Raw genomic sequence first — 20,668 nt, 5'->3', positions numbered from 1 at the left:
CAGAAGTGACTATATAAAACATGAAACACATTGTGGATATTTTCTTTTCCTCTTTTATCACAGAGGAGTCAGGGAAGGACTCATCTGTTTTGTAAGAAATATTTTGCTCATTAGCTGGTGACATCATTGCCCTCTGAAATTAGGAGATTTCTGTTAGCATATGGAAAAAAAGATGAGATTCCATTCTTCTCCCAGAGGTGCAGTATAACACTGAAATAACCTCCCTGCCATTTTCAAAATTAACTAGTTGTCGTCAGACTTGAAGAAAGAGAAAGAGGAGGAGGAGGAGGGGGAGGAGGTGGAGAAGAGGAGAAGATAATTACATGATACTTCTATTTGGAAAAAGTATGTGAAAATTTGAGGTAATATTACTATTCTCTAGGGGCAAAGACTTGTCAGCACTTAATTCACTTAAGAAACTGCTTAAAAATTTAACTATAAAACCAAAGTAGCCACAAATGGATGTTATGTTCCATAATAAATTATCCTATTTCTTAAACTCATGAATTATTTTTAATCGGACCCAAATAATGGTGCTACTTTTCCCAAAAGGAGAATGGAGAAAATATGAGACCTCAAGAGTCCCTACAGCCAAGTCTAAGGCGACCGAGAACGCAAATGAGCCCACCCCTCCCAATTCTGCAAGTTGCCAGGAGGCAGGGAAAATGCCTTGCTTTCTCCTACAGGTGGTAGTTGGGGGGGGGGGTGTGGTGTTAAGTGAAGGAAAGAGGACATCACTCTAAATCTTTGGAAGATCTTTGCCTGGGATTATGTCACCCTGCCCATAGGTCAGAGAACCCTGCTGTTTGTGAGTTAAGGCAACAGTGTTCTGAGAAGGCAGTCAACAGTTCTACAGGTCCCTCTGATAAAAGTGGAGTAGTGTTACCCAAAGCAAATCTATGGTGTCGGGCACACTGAAGACTAAAGCGAAACACCAAACCCACTCATTCCCAAGTGAATTCGACTCTCACACAGCCCCATGCCATGGAAAAAGGATGATTCAGAACATGACTGCCTGCCAAGTGGGGCAATTACATATGCGTTTGAGGTTCTAGTTTCTGGAGCTGATGGAAGTGTTCATCCCAGAAGTGGTAAGTCTCCTAAGGGATTGGGTGGTGTTTGCAAAGTCACATTACTTTTATGGCATCTTAGACTGACTGACTCATAGATTAGGCATGATGACTTCTTAGACAGGGCTGCTAAACAACCTTGTCTAGGCAAGTGACCATGTACAATTACAGAGAACTGATGAAGCCAAACGGCAGTAGAAGGTGTGGACACCAAGTCCCTTCCTACAACTCAAACTTGTGCCACCAGATCAGTGGTCATCTGTTGAAGCTGGAGGCAGGTGGGCCCAATGTCACCACCTAGAGCCGCAATCTTAACGTAATTCTTCTTATCTTTGCACAAAAAATAATAAGCAAATTTACTTCAAGTTCCAAATTGAAATAATCTAGGCTGACTTCCCTACCTGTGAAAAGGAATCATTTAGAGCTAGAACAGTTGTTTGTGGCATCTAATTGGCACAGCTATCAGGCCACAATCTCTGCTGAACACTCAACCACAGAATATTCTCACAACAACTAACAAAATGAGCAACAGCTTGCACCCACCCCCCTAAAAAAACCCCAAAACATACTACTAAAAACTAGCAAAAATATTGCACCAAGAACAACCAAACAAGGAAAGCTACACAATCTAATGCATTGAACTTAAAAACTCCATGAACAAGGTAGGAAATAAATTTCTGAAGCCCACTGGAAAAGGCTCCCACTTCTCCAAAGGCCAGACTGGTAGAATCTTGAGAACTCTTTCACATAACCCCAATTCTGGAAGGAGGTAAACTGCGTGGCCTCTTTATCGTTTTCTGACCTAAGAACAGTGGAAATGGCCACAGGAGAGCAATGAGTACGAAGATGGAAAGTCAATAGTGAGGCTGTTCCTGATTGAAATAAGAACTTACTAGGAATCGGAGAAATGAATTAAAGGCAGAATAGCTATGCCCCACCAGTTACCCCAGCCATGAATCAAGTGCATGGACTGTGATACAGCACATCTAACACAACCTAGGAGAGAAAAGGCAGAGTCCACATATCCCAGTGAAGACACATTCCGCCACTTCCCTGGCCATTACATCAGGCTATAGCAAGAACAAACATGAATGGACCATGAAATAAAGCCCTCAACTGTATCTTGGGTGGAGTGGAGGGATCTATTGTGAGATAGCATGGCAAACAGGTCAAAAAGTAACCCTGTTTATATCAACACAAATACAAAATGTTCTTTGTTTAAACATGGTGATCAGAGCCACCCAAGTATGACCAAGGTGGCAAAAAAAAGACGCATGCCAACTACTCAAACAAACTATAGCAAGGAGGAAAAGGAGAGAGAGAGAGCCAGCCTAAAAAAGACAAAAATCCAATCTTTCGATCCCATCTCTCCATCAGGAGAAAATACAACTCAAGGAACAGGAAGAAATCCCTAACAATTGCTTCACTCTATAAAATAAGTTAATAAGAACATGAACTCAATTAAATGAGACCTCAAAGACAGGATGAAAAAGATGAATGATACAAACCTAAAAGTTGCAGAAATACGGAAACAACCTATCATGGAACCAATTTATAAATCAGAATGAAGAATAGAACCTACACCCTAGAAGTCAGAATATTTATATAGAGAAAAGCTTCATATACTTAAATCAATTTTCTCATATTATGCAAGTTTTAAGATTTATCCAGCTCATCATCTAGACTTTACTGCTCCCACTAGCTGACGTGCATTTTTCCTCCTTCCCCTAGAGAACTCTTATCCCGTGTGAGCTTCAGGCAAGGCTTCCCAGGCCCTCCTTGTTGGGGCTTAATGGAATTTCCGTGTGCAACTATCACACTTGGTAGGAATATCCCAATTAAGTCCACAACCATGGCATCCAACAGTCTGTCTCATCTTCTCAAACATAAGCTGCATGTGCACAGGCACACAGTAGGTATGCAATAACTATATGCAAAATAATTTGTAAAAGAATGTTAAAGATGGCATCCTTTACCTACACTCTTGGTCAAATGTGCAAGGCAAGAAGTGATTTACAACCTTTTAGGAACAAATTGTGCAATGCTACTAGCATTATACTAGTAATAGTACAATCAATATTGGAGCACTGGGAGGGGTGGTATAAAAAGGGAGAGGAACAGGGCAGAGGAGAGAATAAAGGGATATTTTTAAAGAAATCATTCTGTTTTACTGGAATTTGGTTATGTTAAAATATTGCTTCCAAAATGCATGTCATTGTCTGATGAAGTTCTAAGAGTTTTGATATAAGAGGTAAATGGTGACAAAATTTAAACGGACTCTAAGTGAGTGTTGGGCAGCCTAAGATTTCAATAAGCTGGCTTAGGGAGGAGGTGGCCCTCGGTCTGGACCCTGTTCACAAACCACGGTAGGACCTGGGTATCTCCCAACCCATCCATTAAAGAAGGCCCAGCACTAGGGCAAATGATTTAAAGAGGAATTGACATGGCATGAATCAATAATATTGAACAAGTGATGGAAATCCTCTCTTATCTCCAACTTCCCCCAGGATGCTCCCAAGAGCAACATAAGAAACTGGTACTGCAAATCTAAATGCCAATCCCTAAACCAGCTATTTATATCTAAATATCTGTATTTCGATATAATCAGCTAGCAGGGGGAATGTAATATATCCTATTTGGTATTCCTCTATTAGGTTGGACAAAAATGAAATTAACATTTTTATAGGTCAAAAGCTGTCTAATATCTCCAATTTTACAATGCTCAACCTAATAAAAGAAACGACAGGCCAAACTATATCCAAAAGCTACCCCAAATTAAAATAAAAATTTTTAAAAATAGATATGCTCAGAATATATAGTACATGGATATTTTGTCACGATTTATTTTTACTCCTGTGATCCTTAGTATGTTGAGGAAGGCCTGCAGGCAGTACCCTCAACTCCCTGCAACTGTACAAACTGTGGAAGGTAAAGATATACCTGGTTAGTTCCCGAGGTGCAAAGAGCCAAATGTCCAGTTATTTCTGGGCCTGCCAGGAGAGTGCCCCCCAACGGGACAGATATGGAACCTACACCCACACAGTCCATGAGGCCCCTCACCAGCAAGATAAGGACCTAGTTAATTTCAGTACAATTATTTGCTTACTCTTCAGGAACAGTACTCCTCAGTCCAAACATGCTCCTGGAAGTCATAACAGACCCACCCCTAAACGCACTTACACAATAATGCCTTCTGAAACAGAAAAAATATTGATAATGTGTTTGCTAAAAGCATAACCAAGTAAATATGCACCTTTATGTTAAGGTTATTCTGACAATTCCAGCCTATGTGCTGATACGTAAATGTAAGCCATCACTACTCTGTTAATGGCATGTACAAAAATAGCACTTTTGTGAGAACTCAAGTATTTTCAGAATGGCAGGTGAAGGGAAGAGCAGAAGATCTTCACATAAAGTATCAGAAGCTAACGCTCATGGGCTATTTACTCTGTGCTGTTTAATCCTTACAATACCCTTAGGGATAGATATGATTGGTCTGTTTTCCAGTTGACGAAATTGAAGTGCAAAGAGATGAAGCAACCTGCCCACAGAGGCAGAGCTAATAGGTGGGAGATTCGGATCCCAGTCCAAGGTCTGAGTCAAGTCTGAGCTTAACCAGTCCCCTCTCCTGCCCACACTGGGCCAGGGCCTGATTTGCAGAGGCTAGTATGGGCAAGATCTTCCTTCTTGTCTTTGTTTAAACATGGTGATCTTAAAGGACTCGGCAAACACGCCTCAAACTTTGGCCCGTGTCCCAGGCAAAAGCTGGGAATAGAAGGACAGTAGGGAATAAATGACAAAAAGTCACCTAAGCAATGACTCTCGATCAGCTGATAACCAGCTGGAACACAATTCATATTTCTCAAAATACCTCATTATGTATATTTTTCCAATGGATTGACTTTTCCTTAGTCTCACCCTAAATTGCAGATCTAAAGAATCATTACTTTTACTTTTAATGAGAATTTTAATAAATCCCTATTTTAGTTTTAGAATCACGATTTTATTAAAATAGAGAGTAATATTTTCTACTGTAGTCTCCTATCCAACCAAATAACATGGAAATTTATAGGAATTACCCATAAAAATCTGAATAATCATCTGAAGGCTTCAAGTATGCATTTTAAGACCAGAATCAATAACAGTTATTTTTAACATAGTTACATTTAGAAAGACTTAGAAAAGGACTAATTATCTGACACAATGTTAACAGAGCATCCTCAGAGCATCCTATAAAACTGCGGTCCCCAACCCCTGGACTGGTACCAGTCCGCAGCCTGTTAGGACAGGGCTGTACAGCAGAAGGTGAGAGGTGGACCAGCGAGCGAACCTTCTTCTGTATTTACAGCTGCTCCCCGTCGCTCGCATCACAGCCTGAGCTCTGCCTCTCTGCTCCCCAATGTGTGAAAAAATTGTCTTTCATGAAGCCGGTCCCTGGTGCCAAAAAGGTTGGGGACCGCTGCTATAAAGAAATGCTGTTGTCTGCCCCAGTGATACAGGACATAAATGCCCTGTGGTAAATTATTGCTAGGTTTTGTTTCTTCTTTCTCCAGGTCATATCACAAGTCAAGTGAGTAAACTCTTCTTCTGTGTGAGAAATAAACCGAAGCACACCTCCTATTGTTTTGTGTTTAAGCCAAGCTAATAAAACCATTAAAGCTTCAACAAGCAGAACAATTTTCCAGCCATAAATCAAAAAGGATCTTGCCAATTAGAACCCTTTTAAGCTGAAACCCACACACTAAGAGTTATGAAAAAACCCTCTAGGCAAAGAGATACAATGGAAAAAAAGTAAACTCCATTAAAAAGCAAAAAACTTATTCAAAAATGAAAGTTATTTTTATAGTTGGAATCTATGCTCTCTTAAATTTCCTTATCATAAAATATAATAATAGAAGAGGAGAAAGACAGTAGAAACAAAGCCAACCGTTTTCTTGGAGATGCTTTCATGGTGCCTGGAAGGCTGACTCTAATACTGTGGGCTACGTCAATCTTCACATAATTTATGCATCCAATAAATATTCAAGTCAGCAAAAATATGCAAATCATATATATTTTTTTAATTGCTAGAAATATTTATGGGTGGGAGAAGATTTCATAAATTCATCATAAAAAATGCTGCCATAAAAAAAGTCTTCTTTGGGGTCAGATTTCTCCAAATGAGAAAGCCAATGATACTGGTTTATATTTTAACAGCTTTGAAATGTAAAAAGGGATTAATCTTCAGCCTTCTTTTTTTTTTTTTTTTTGCCACGATAATATAAATTAAGCCACTCACCACAAGAACCACTTAAAAGCAATTTTGGGGGATGCTCTGGCTTTTGGCACACACCAGAGTTGCTAATTATCTTTTAGAAAGTTCAAGTTTTGGCTAAGGCTGTGATTCCATCTCCTTCCAAAACATTAAACCTGAATCTTCTGGCTTCAAGACAATTGAGGCAGGTGAAACTTGGATAAACCTGAATAAAACCTGGCTGCTTGGAGAGGAACACATTTATGGTTTACAATTTTAGAAAGCCCCAAAAATATTTAACAGAGGCCAATTGAAAAATCTCATAATATGGGGATATTTTAGTTGAGACCTTGAAAGTCTTCAATCAAGGAAACGCTGAAAATAGCATTTTGTCAAAAGTGAAAGAAGTGACCACATGGTGTTCCGTCTCTCTGTGTCCAAAACAACCACCTGGCTCTCCTGTGCCTCAGACCAGGTTAGTGGCAAAGATATATTTGTAGTTGGAATGAAAGGCTATGAAGATATGCACACATGGATATAAAGTATTATTATAACACCACAGTTATAACATTATAACATTCTTTGCACAAATATTTCCCAACTCTAAATCTCCCCAAATGCAAAAGTGATCAATTATGAAACCATGACTTGCTTTACAAAAAAAAAAACTCACTTCACAAAAACATTTCACCAGAGTTGCTTCATCCCAGGAAGGAGCTCCAGCTACAGAAACACAATTCCAACTTTTTCTGGAACACATTTTGTACGAAGTGAAGCAAATAAAATGAGACCAAGATATATTATTTGTAATGGACTCTAAGAGCTCATGTGCTTTGTTGTCATTGTTGTGGCTGTAACTTTTCTTTACCCATTAAATATTTTCAAAACAATTTAAATAACATCGTAATTGAGTAATTACAGTTTGCTATTTTTTGGAAAGATCTTTCACTGCAAGCATTTTCACTAATATTCAAGCACCAGGTACCGATCACCAACTCTTACCCACCAGCTGTAAAAACAGAAACACCATAATTTACTAAAACTTATGGCTTGAGTAAAAAACTAGAAAACCCAATAAGACAGCATAATTTATTTAAATGTTTTCTTAACCAGAAGGTAAACTGAGCCTCAAAGCACAAAGTTGATAGCATAAAATGAGAGCCCTTAAAACCTTCCCCCTGGTAGGAGGCAAATGAAAAAATAAATGTACCAAAATCAATTAAAATGAAAAATATTAAACGTTCAGATATTTGACAGGAAGTCAAGTTCTTAACCAACAATCACTTTTAAAACTTTTAACTCTCCCAGCAGAAGTTTATTGTTAATGAAAAACAGCACAGAACAGATTCTTCTCTGGCAAAGAGAAAGCTATTTTTCACTTCCCCTGGTATCTATCTTTAGTACTTTACACTCTTGGAAACTGGGAACGTGCATATGGATTTATTATGAGGCAACACGCAATTATCTAATGTCAGTTATGGGGGTGGGGAAGCCTATGAACTCAATGCAAATGAAATCCTAAAGCACGACAGGCATCAATATAGGCATTGAGGTCTGGTGACAAAGGCCTTATGATCCCTGAAACTCTCATGGCCTGGACATTCCCAGCTAGAGCCAGTGAGCTATTTACGTCTCAGTATAGAAAGGAATCGATAGAAAACTGAAAAGCCCTGGACTTCACACAAAAGATACTCAAAGCGCCTAACCCCTGGTGGGTGAATTATCTGAAATTAATTGTTCGGCTACACATCTAGAATAAAGAGAAGGAATATTTTGGCTGGAATTTCTTGCCAAGTTTCCATAAAAACACAGGACAGGGTAAAGTCAGGGTAAGAGGGGCAAGAGTCATTGCGACCTTAGGATCACAATCAGGTTTGAGAAAACTTCAGTGATGACAGTGGTTGGCTGTAGTCCTGAACAGCATGACCAGAGATGGGCATGGGTGTTTGCAGAAAGTCAACTAGCAAAATACCCAACGTGAATAATCCTGCTTCCGAAAACTCTCTCCATTGCTGAATAACTTATCGTCACCTAAGCCTCTAAGCCAAAAGAGAATTTACTCTGCAGAGCTTCTGGAAGATTGTGCTCTACGTGGAAGAAGCATATGGTATTTCTGGCCCTTGGTCTAACTAGGACAAGCTGAATTTATTTTTCAGCTCTCTATGAAGAAACAGTTTGGTAAGAAGTTATGAATGTAAATATGTACATGACATCTCGAATTTGTGTGCACACATGTGGGTGTGATTTTCACTTTTGCATTAAAGCGTAAACTCCACCAGAACAGGGCCTCTCTTTCTCTTTCACCTTTGTAACCCAAACATCTAGCACAATGCCTGCTACGTAGCAAAGGCTCTATAAAGGTCTCCCGAAAGGACAAAGAATCGCTCAAGAGAATGAAATGTCCAATTCAAGAAGAATACATTTCATTCTGATAATTTATATCTAGGTAATAGTTCTGATTGATCCTCTGAAAGGGGTCCAACAAACCAATACTTACTTAATAATACTTTCTTAGCAGGTTGTTCAAAATACCTGGTAATATTCAACTTATAGTAATTTTTTCCTAAATGAGACATGCCTCTCTCCCTGAAGTCTAAGTGTGTGAGGATTTGCTACAGTCCTGTTTCTCTGAAAGAACAAAGTCTTCTAACCTCTCCCTTGACTCAGATGCCATTAATCAGGACAGTATACAATGAATCTGATACTAAAGGACTCACTATGGACAACTGGGTCTTTGTTTTTTCCCCCCAAACTGGGTTTGATTCACATCAGTCTGGAGTTACTGTATTTATTCTTCATGATCCTTTAAGCCCTTGGTTTACATTTATATTATGTTAGTCTTTAAGACTTGGGGATAAGAGACCCAAAAAGGCACATTGAGAAGCATGGACGCAGTTCTTTTGATTAGCTCATAGTCCCAGGACACATTGCTGGCTGGGCTATGACACATTTATTATTATAAATGGTAACGTCTCAGTCTCTTTCACACAAAAGTAAGCCAGGAAGGGTTTTCAAATTCATAATCCTTTGTTTCTTAGATGCAATGGAAATCTGGTGCTTGAATCAGGAAATCAGAGACAAAAAGGTAGCGGGAGAGTTATATTTACTTCTGATAAACCACCATTTGTTGCTTTGTAAATCTGTAGTTGCAAGACATAAAACATGCTCTAAAAGCAGCCAGGAAGAATGAACATTCAAATACAACTTTGTTCTTGAAGTATTCCTATATGAGCTGGACATTGGAGAGGCAAAAAATACAATCTTTCTTGCCCAAGAAGCTCACTATGTCCAAAAAGGCTGAAATATGTGTAATTAATTCTGATACTCTAGGATAACTGTGTATGTTTGATATACAAAGCGAGCTTAACAAAAGCACAGAATAAGAAGCAATAAATAAATATGCTTAAGGAGGTTAACGAAAGTTTTACGAGGGAAGTGACAGTTGGGCTTTGCCTTGGAAAATGAGTAGATTTTCACCAGAAAAAACCTGGAGAAAGATGTTTTAGGTAGAGGAAATTGTGTGAGATAAAACACAAAAGTATGAAAGTACAAAGCAATGCATACAGAGTTCAGTGTGGATGAAATAGAGGGTATTGGGTGTGGTAATGAAAGATGGGATTGGAGAAATTGATTAAAGCCAGATCACATAGGGCCTTGAGTGTGCCAAGAAGTTTGGAGTTTATCTTATAGAAATGGAAAACCATCAGGCTTTTTAAAACACAGGACTGCAAGAAAAGAGGGCTGTTTTAGAAAGAGGACTGGTGGCGTACAACATGGACAGGAGAAGACAAGAGGCTGAAGACAGGGAGGTGGATTTGCTTCCAAATTTTAAGGAAGAGATAACCTAACAAACAAAACAAAAGAACTTCATAACACACGAAAAGGGATAACTCCTTCCATTCCTGCTCCACACAGTTTGATGACGGCACCCTGAAAGTTCTATTTGAAATTCTCGAGTTTTAATTCCCACAATCCCTGTGGAACTTGTAGTTTAAGAAGCACTGTTTTAATGACATTAAAAAAGTATGAATAAATAATAAAAGGTATCCAAATTGGAAAGGAAAAAGTAAAATTATCTGTTTTTGCAAATGGCACAATCTTATATATAGAAAACACTGAGATTACACACACAGATACAAAAACTGTTAGAGCAAATAAACAACTTCAGCAAAGTGACAGGATACAAAATGAACGCATGAAAGTTGCATTTTAATACACTAGAATAAATAATCTGAAAAGAAAATTATGAAAATAATTCCATTTATAACATCAAAAAAAATATTTAGGAATAAATTTAACAAAGGAGGCAAGACTTATATACATTGAAAACTGCAAAACATTGCTGAAAGACATTAAAGACATAAATAAATGGAAAGATAGCCCATGTTCATGGATTGGAAAGACTTCATATTGCTAAGATGACAATATTACACAAATCGATCTACAGATCCAATGTAATCTCTATCAAAATCCCAATGGCATATTTTGAAGCCATAGAAAAAGCCCAACCTAAAATTCATATGGAATCTCAAGGGGTAATGTATATAACCTGAACTTTTGTACCCCCATGATAAGCTGAAATAAATAAACAAACAAACAAAAAAAGAAATTAGAAATAGAAGAAGAAAGTAAATACAAAGTTAGTAGAAGCAAGGAAATAATAAATCAGAGCATAAAAAATCATACAGATGATAGCAAAATTATAGAAAAAGTCAACAAAGCTGACAGTTGTTTTGAAAAAATAAAAACAACAAACCCTTATCTAGACTACTAATAAAAAAGACTCAGGCGCCCCCCCCCCAATAAATAAATAAATAAAAAGATGAACAAAATTGGAGACCTCATACTTCCTGATTTCAAAACTTGTCAAAATGATATAGTACTAGCAAAATGACAGACACAGACCAATGGAATAATATAGAGAGCCCAGAAATAAACTGTCATATATATGACCAATTAACTTTCAAAAAGGGGTCAAGACCATAAAATGGGGGAGAACCATTGATACATAAACCATTTTCAACAAATGGTTGGGAAAATTGGATATCCACATGTAAAAGAGCTAAGTTGGACCCATACATTACATCATATACAAACATTAATTCAAAATGGGTCAAAGACCTAAACTTAAGAGCTCAAACTCCAAAAACCTCAGAAGAAAACACAGGGCAACATTTTCATGCTAGTGTATTTGGCAATGATTTCTTGGGTATAACACAAAAAAGCACAGGCAACGAAAGAAAAAATAGATAATTATTTCAAAATTAAAACTTCTGTGCATTAAAAACACTATGAAAAGAGAAAGAAAGGCAATCCACAGCATGGGCAAAAATATTTACAAATCATATATCTGATAAGGGATTAATATCCAGAATACATAAAGAACATCTACAATCCAACAACAAAACAAACAACATAACTCAAGAATAGGCAAAGGACTTGAATAGATATTTCTACATAGAAGATATACAAATGGCCAATAACCACCTGAAAAGATGCTTAACATCATCAGTCAGTAAGGAAATGCAAATCAAAGGCATGAGATACCATTTCACATCTGTTAGGATCACTATTACCAAAAGAAGGGAAAATGACAGAAAATTTCTGCATTGTTGACAGGAATGTAAAATGCTATAGCTACTTGGGAAAACAGTACAGTGGTTCTTCAAAAGGATAAATATAAAATTAGCATATGATCAAAAAATTCTAACCCTAGGTATATACCCAAAAGAATTGAAAGCAGGGACTCAAAGAGATACTTGAACACATGTTCATAGCAGCACTGTTCACAATAGCCAAAGGGTGGAAACAAACCAAGTGCCCATCAACAAAGGAATGAATAAACAAAATGTGATATATACATACAGTGGAATATTATGCATCCATAAAAAGGAACAAAGTTCTGATACATGCAGCAATGTGGATGAACCTTGAGAACATTATGCTGGGTGAAATAAATGAGAGACAGAACGACAAATATCGCATAATTCCATGCATATAAGGTACCTAGGGCAGTCAAATTCCCAGGGACAGACAGTAGAAAGACAGCTACCAAAAGCTGAGAGTGGAGTGAGGGGGAGAGTGAGGAGTTAATTGTTTAGTGGGTACAGAGTTTCTGTTTGGGGCGATAAAAAGTTTCAGAAAGGTGGATTGTAGCGCTAGCTGCACAGCAATGTGAATGTACTTAATGATACTGAATTGGACACTTTAACAATGGTTAATTTGGGAAAATTTTATGCTATGTATACTTTACTACAATAAAAAAACCAAAAAACAAAAACCCAGCATGATAACACAATCTGGACTGTAGATGGCTCTCTGTTGGGTAAAGAAAACCGAGCAATCTATATGCAGAGATGTCCCTCCCCTTCTCAGACCCTGGTGGAAGTTGGGAGTTGTAAAAAGAAATGCAAAGGCCAGCATTGCAAAGGCAGCCCCTTATTAGCACAAGTGGTCAAGATGCTCAAAGAGATGACAAACTTACATTGCAGTTGGACGAGCCATCGCATGTCGGGTAAGGACCGTCTGGCCAATCGGCAGGGCCCAGGGCAGCTGAGTGCCGGTGCTGGGCCTCGTACTCCTTGAGCTGCAGCGAGAAGACATGGAAAACTGAATAAGAATAACGGCCAGACGCGTGCACCAAGCAGCAGAGAGATCACTTTGGGCACCTTCTTCGCGCTGTTGTTGGTGACTAAGTGTCAGACAGACATGTCTTCCAGACAGAGAGGAAGATAATTACCCTGCCTGTGGGTTTTCATCTAAATCAAACCAACAGACACAACAGCTTCTTTGTATCCTGTGTTCCAAAAAGAACCTTGCCTTTTCACCTCCTGCATCCACACTCATCTTTTCTCAGCTTGATGACAAGTTTGAAAGCAGAAACTGTATATAGTTTGACCTCTGAATTATGGCCCCCCCACACCAATTGTGTAAGTGAAAAAACATACGCTCCTTTTTTCAGGAAGAGACAAAAGGGTCAACTACAGACACTTTAGTAAAACGAGGTAGAAGCCTGAAATTGATTTTTTAAAATCACTTGCTTTTCTTATTCAAAACTGCCTCAAATTGCCGGTCCGATGGCATCACCTCACAAAGGTTATGTGGTTTATTGGGGGCCTTTGAGGATGGGGAGGAAAAATAATAACTATGATATCATCAGAGATATTTAAAATTTAGGTTTAGAAACTAGGTTTCTAGCATTTGAAAACACAGAAAGGCAAGTGAAATGTTATAGAAAGTGAGCAAGTTTAATCTGACAAAATGAGATGAAGGATCTTTCAGAATGGCACGTGTTAGAAGGTCCAGGCGTGTTTTTATAAAACACACAGAAATTGAGCTCTGCTGCTCAATCCAACTAAAAAGTTGTCGCTGCAGTAAAATCCTATCAAAAAGCAGTTTTTATATATGAATTTAAGAGAGTGATCACATTATGTTCCGTGTACCAAGTAATTTAAAAACAGAAATAATTGAACGTGACAGCCCACGGGATGGTGACCGGACAGTCCTCAAGCACTCGAGCTATGTGGATATGGAAAAGCCACCACACTGACAATTATCCCTCCAGGAAAAAGCAACTTTCCCAAGTGTCATTTCTACCTGCGAAATTCTTTTCTGCACATGTCAGTGGGACGAGGTAGGCAGTCCTGATCATCAGGTAATAGCTGGGTTGCAGAACCAAATACCAGCTGGGAGCCCGGGGGACAGATTATTTAAAACAGGCGTGATAATAAATCAACCTCCCAGGGTTATTGCCAGAATTGAGTAAGATAGCACAGCAAAACTCCTAGCACACGGTATCTAGGCAATACAGTTATTATTATAATACTATTATCACCATTGAGGTTTCAGAAAAACGAAAGCTCAAAGTTCACATTAACTCCGCATGTTCAAACGTTTTGCTATTCCGGGCGCTAATCATTTTAATCTTTCTAATGCATTAGGGACACATATTGTTTAATCTTTATAGTAATGTATGTTATGTATTAGAAAACTCTTTCCATCTGGATATATTGGTTTCCGAAATGCGACATTCTCCCTGTATGACTGGGAATATCTGCCCGATGGCAAATGAGATTATCATGGGATTATCAGGTTTTCTCCAGGTCTCTACTCCGTTTTGATACTCAACCTTAGCCGCAACTACCAGGAGCCACTAAATAAGCTTCATCTTTTATGAAAATAAGACACAAATTCCTAACTAGTCAGTCAATCACAAATAGACAATGATTTTTTTCAGCTGTATTTCCATCTCTACCACCTGCTTTGAGGCCTAAAGGTAAGTGTGCTTCTTCCGATAGAGATTGTAATTCTGTGCCCTATCCAACTTATTAGCACTTAACTGTTTTTTAATTACCTTAATTACAACATGCTGTGTGATTTAAAGTTACAAAATAACATCTCCAAATTTTTTAAAGTGCATTGTACAGGGGAAAAACAACTTGGTTAGTACTTATGAAACTACTTTTTTTTTTTTTTTGAGACAGAATCTCACCCTGTTGCCCCGGCTGGAGTGCCGTGGCGTCAGCCTAGCTCACAGCAACCTCAAACTCCTGGGCTCAACCAATCCTTCTTCCTCAGCCTCCCAAGTAGCTGGGACTACAGGCTTGCGCCACCATGTCCGGCTAATTTTTTCTATATATTTTTAGTTGTCCGGATAATTTCTTTCTATTTTTAGTGGACACAGGGTCTCGCTCTTGCTCAAGCTGGTCTCAAACTGCTGACTTCAAGCAATCCTTCCACTTCGGCCTCCCAGAGTGAACCACCACACTCGGCCTGTAAGTACATTTTTATACTCCACTTTGCTTCAAGAAGTTTTGATTTAATTATAATTTCAGGGATAAAAATGGTGATTTATGATTTGAGAATCTGTATATTTTAAAGCAAATTTGTAGTTTTACATTGCTTCCATAGTTATAAGGACATTTGTAGTTTTACATTAATTCCATAGTTATAAGGACATTTTAAAGTGTGCGTGTTTCTTTTTTAAGTAGAAATGCTCCTTTATATCCTGGTCTCATTGTCTTCTCACAGTTGAAGTCCACGACATGATTCTTAGAGAGATGGCCAACTTTAGTAGATTAATGGTTAATTCTATCTTGGAGACCTCTGGGGGGAGAGATTTTACACCATTCCAATTTCTACTAGTGCTTATTGTAAAGAACATTTACATTATACCAAATCTAAATCCCCTCCAGCTGCTATTTTAATTCATTTCTTTCTATTCTGTCCTCAGTAGAGAATTAAAAAACAATCAAAACATTTTCCAGTACGTCTTAAAGGTGTATGTTTAACAATCCTTCAGACACTTAAAGACTGTCATTAAGTCCTTTTCTGCTTCTTCTCTGAGATAAATCCTTTCAAACTTCTCCCCATGGGACTAATTTTTAAAAACCTTTTATGAACTCTCCATGAGCCCATGTGTCCAAATCTCTGTGATTTGATGCTGCTACTACAAGGAAATGACTCAATGATACATCTAGGTTCCCAGTTCATAATCCTACGTTCTGGTATACCAGGTGCCCAAATTCCCTTTACGAGACTGTTCACCTATCCCCCAGCTATCCCTCCACTGTAAGTATAAGCTCACACTTGCACCCTGCTCTAGAGGACATGGCTAATAGAAGCTGTCCCCACAAAGATGCCTAGAAGGCTGTTCCTTCTCCCCAGTCAGCTTTCAGACACTTTTTTCCTGGTGGAACAAACTCTACAATGCAATTCACCTTCTAGACTTCCTCACACCCCATGGGTTCAGGCTGAGGCTAGATTTCTCCTGCAATCACATTCTTGTCCAGCTTCTCCCTCTGACTCAACTGGTTCCCTTCCTCACTTAGAGAGTTCTTTTAAAAGCCTTCCTTCAATAAATGACTCGCACAATGCTGTAAGTCGGATGTTCATCTTCCCAAACCTCATGTTACAATTTGGTCCCAACGTTGGCGTAGGGGCCTAATGAGAGGTGTTTGGGTCATGGGGGCAGATCCCTCATGAATAGACTAATTAACTGGAGGGGTAGGTGAATTCTCCTCCATTGGTTTCTGATGGAGCCTTTCTCTAGATGTCCAATCTTTCAGCCTGCACAACCGTGAGCCAAATAAACCTCTTCTTTATAAATTATCCAACCTCAGATACTCCTTTATAGCCAACACTAAAGGGACTAAGACACTGATGAATCCCTGCCTCAGGCTCTGCTTTAGGGAAACTGATGTGAACAACCCCTGGAATTAAGAAAAGTTCATGATGCCAAACAGCAGTGACAAACATGAGGTGCTCATTTTTAATTGCCTATGGACTTTATTTTTGACTGTCACACAGATATAGCCTTGTGGAACCAGATACACACTGATCAGATGAGTCAATATGTAATATTTAGTGATTAGATCACATTACTTTGAGCAGTCTTTAGTATTAATAATTATCATTTAAGGAAATATGATTATTAAGTCATAGTTTACCATAGATAGTGTATCCAGTTAAAATTTCAAAGGACATATTTTTCTATAACAAGGCTCCATCATTGCTGAGTAGCATCATACCAAAAAATTACTGGTATTCTCCTTTATTCAAGGCTTTAAATGTGAGATTACCCCCTACCCTCCTATCTTCACCAACACACACAAAAATTACCCAGGTAAATGAATAACCTATAACTTCCAAGTGTCTCACTAGGCTTTCCGTATCTTGCAGAACTAGTACAAGATTTGAATACCCTGAACTTACTTGCTGAGAGCTATGTATGCTCTTAAAATGAGTACGGGCACACCTTATTTTATTGTGCTTCGCTTTATTATGCTTCACACATGTTGCAATTTTACAAATTGAAGGTTTGTGGCAGCCCTGCATAGAGCAATTCTACTGGTGCCATTTTTCCAACGGTGTATGCTCACTTTGAGTCTTTGTATCACGTTTTGGTAGTTTGCACAATATTTCAAACTTTATCATTCTTATTATATCTCTTATGGTGATCTATGATCAATAATCTTGACGTTCCAATTGTAGTAGTTTTGGAGTGCCACAAACCACACCCAAGTAAGATGGGGAACTTAACTGACAAATTTGTGTGTTCTGACTGCTGCACAGCAGTTCCCGTCTCTCTCCCTCTCCTCAGGCCTCCCTATTCCCTGAGACACAACAATATTGAAATTAGGCCAGTTAACAACCCCACAATGGCCTCGAACTGTTCAAGTGGAAGGAAGAGTCACACATCTCTCATTTTAAATCAAAAGCCAGAGATGATTAAGCTCAGCGAGGAAGGCATGTTGAGGCAGGTCAAAAGCAAGGCCTCTGAATGCAAAGCCAACTCGTGAATGCAAAGGTATCAAAAGTGCTGCTCTAGTGAACACAGCAATGATAAGAAAGAAAAACAGCCTCACTGCTGATAAAGTCTGAGTGGTCTGGATAGAAGCTCAAAGCAGCCACAACATTCCCCTGAACCCATAATCCAGAGCAAGGCCCTAACATGGTCTTGTCCTGTACTCATCTATTTTCTGACCACGGGTAAATTGCAAGGTCTAAGTCTTAACACGTTTTTAATACAGCGATAAAGTAAACCTAGACCCTGAGCTGCTCATCAGTTAAAGGAGGCAGATTCTCTCTGCACTTTATTTTCTGTTCTCAATAACATCTTTCTCGAAGTGTTCCGTCTCCACCTAAGAAGCAGCCCATTTAGACACCTGCAGTTGAGGGTGTGAGCTGCCCTGAGAAGGGCCGTCCAAAAAGCATCTCTGCTGCATCCTCATTCGTCACAGGTGCCCATCTTTGTATCTGGAATCTAGTAAAGTTTGGAGAATGGCACCAATTTTTTCTTCAGGCTTCTGCATTTGCGGATTGCCTTATGGACAATATTCTTGATCCCTCGATGAGCACCGTGGCTGCATCTGTGACAGGGAAAGGCAGCCAAGCTGGTGGGAGCCCTGCACAAATCTGCCTGCAGCTGTGCCACCTTCTCGCCGCGTTGCCTTCTGATTGCCCTTCCGTGTAAACAATGGCTAGTTCTTGAATTACGAGCTCAGAAGAAGCTTCAAGCAATCTTTTTCCTCCACATTCCCCTCAACTTGAAAATATTCCTTTGTTTCTTTTTCGATTATAGAAACATGCTGTGTCTAAAGTGGGCTAGAGCAAGGCTGCTTTTTTCTCTTGCTCCAAGAACACTGGATTAGGCACCAACATGGGCAACTCCCTTTCCACACAGGTGCTGTCAGAGGACTGCAGACACCTTCCCTTCGGTTTTACTATTAAAAGCAGTGCAGCAGCATCCCCCTTCCCAGGAGGTAATTAACGTCTTGCTCGCCAGGGTAAAAGTAAATACAGGTCTGCATTTCTCGTGTGCACTTTCTAGGAACTCAGTTGGACTTCCCAAATGCTATGGCATGCCCAAGGAATGGAATCGGAGAGAAAATGTATGGTGACTTTTTGCCCCGGCCAGCAGCTGGGCCAGATGGTCAATGGTGTGGTTAAACAGATCAGGCTGAGGATGAAGGCCAGGCGATCAGCAGCATGGACAGGAGGTTGTCACCTGTCACCTGTTCCATCGCCTGCCTAGCACCAGCCACCTCATCTGCAGTAAGCTCAGCGACACCAGCCAGCCACGGCTGCCACCTCCATGTGGAAGTCTCTCAAGCCACAGAGGGAGAGGAGCCAGCAGGTGGGTAACCCCAGGCAGTCCTGGCCACCAGGTCTCCTAGTAAACCGGTCTCACCCTCCAGCCCACATAGGTGGTTTTTTCTTTTCCCAAGGTTGTCTCAGCAACAAATCAAACTTTTTTTCTTAACTACCGAGGTTCAGAGTCAGTTATAGTATTACTCTCTTAGCTGCAGTTTTGCTTTCCACAATTTCAATTACCCATGGTCAGAAAATAGATGAGTACGTACAATAAGATATTCTGAGACAGAGAACACATTCACATAACTTTTATTATAGGATATTATTATAATTGTCCAATTTTATTATTAGTTATTGTTGTTAATCTCTTACTGTCCTAATTTATAAATTAAACTTTATCATATATATATATATATATATATGAAAAAATACAGTATATACAGAGTTCGATACTATACAAGTTTTTAGGCATCCACGGAGGGTGCGGGAACGTATCCCTGTGGATAGAGGGGACTACTGTATACTAAACTAAACCGAGGGTGCTTGCCACCGTTTCAAGGTTTCAAACCTTTAGGGTTCCAATTAATGGTTGCTATGGAGTGAATACTGGTCTCCTCCAAAGCTCATGTTGAAATTTTGCTGTCGTGGTGGTGGTGTTAGGAGGTGGGACTCTGGGAGCTGATCGGGTGGTGTTAATTCCATTATAAAAGGGCAAGTTCAGCCGCCCTTTGCCTGTTGGCCCTTCTGCCTTCTGCCAGGTGAGCGTCCAGCGCACAGGTGCCACCTGGGAAGGGAGAAGGGTCTCACCAGACCCCAAACCTGCTCCTCGACATCAGACTTCCCAGCCTCCTGCACTCCGAGCCAACAGATGCCTGTGCTGCTCTGTGACAGCAGCACAAAATGACTGCGACAATAATAAAGTTATAGCTCGTTCGATGGATCCTTGGGGATTGGAAGGTTTTCATCCATTTATAAACCTGTTTATTTGTGACTTATCTGCACAGCACTGACCCAACTGACCAAAGTGAAAATCCAAGAGCTAATTAGTCTGTTGTCAACAACAAAGCAGGGAATCTTTTGACAAATTGTGTCTCACTATCATAACTGCTACTCCGGTTCCCTAAAGGTTTATTAGGCTTCTGTTAGTGCCTAATTTAACTCAGGGGAGGAAAAAAAGAGACGTGATAAACTGCAATTGATATTTACTTAGATTGAAAGTAAGCCAAATTTTAAGGTATATCTGAAGCAAAAGCTTTAGATTATTCAAAGTTCAGTTTGTGAAGGCATCTTACAGAACTGAGGTTTTTTTATTTGACTTTTATTTAATAAATAATTTTGTACCATGGATTACATTCTTATCAGTCTTTTCAAAAGGTCTGTAAATTTTGCAATGGTACTCAGAGGGTCATTTTTCTCCTAATGTCTGCTATTTATTCATTCGTGTAGTTGTTAAATATGGAAGCTTCACCTCACAAGGTGGAATGCTTCCATCAAGTAAACTGAACGTAATAAACATTTGGCCAGACACCATGGTTCATGCCTGTAATCCTAGCACTTTGGGAGGCCAAGGCGGGAGGATTGCTTGAGGCCAGGAGTTTGAGACCAGCCTGTGCCAAGTGTGAGACCCCATCTCCACAAAAAAAGAGAAAAATTAGCTGGGTCTGGTGGCACATGCCTGTAGTCCTAGCACTTGGAAGGCTGAGGTGGGAGGATCGCTTGAGCCCAGGAGTTAGAGGCTGCAGTGAGCTATAATGACGTTACTGCACTGTAG

The 20,668-nt window shown here is 39.4% G+C and overlaps 1 protein-coding gene across 2 annotated transcripts in view; it reads right to left on the bottom strand.

Annotated features, from left to right (window-relative positions):
• SASH1 (SAM and SH3 domain containing 1) overlaps positions 1-20,668 on the bottom strand; it is a 166,977-nt gene that overhangs the window by 44,930 nt on the left and 101,379 nt on the right. For both annotated transcript variants that reach the window (XM_069487623.1, XM_069487625.1), the window contains exon 8: positions 12,788-12,889. In XM_069487623.1, coding sequence (XP_069343724.1) covers positions 12,788-12,889 — 102 coding nt within the window. The remainder of the gene's footprint in view (positions 1-12,787; positions 12,890-20,668) is intronic.

The sequence above is a fragment of the Eulemur rufifrons genome, chromosome 15, assembly GCF_041146395.1.
Source record: "Eulemur rufifrons isolate Redbay chromosome 15, OSU_ERuf_1, whole genome shotgun sequence".
In the NCBI taxonomy this organism is placed as follows: Eukaryota; Metazoa; Chordata; class Mammalia; order Primates; family Lemuridae; genus Eulemur; species Eulemur rufifrons.
This window is presented reverse-complemented; position numbering and strand designations above follow the sequence as displayed.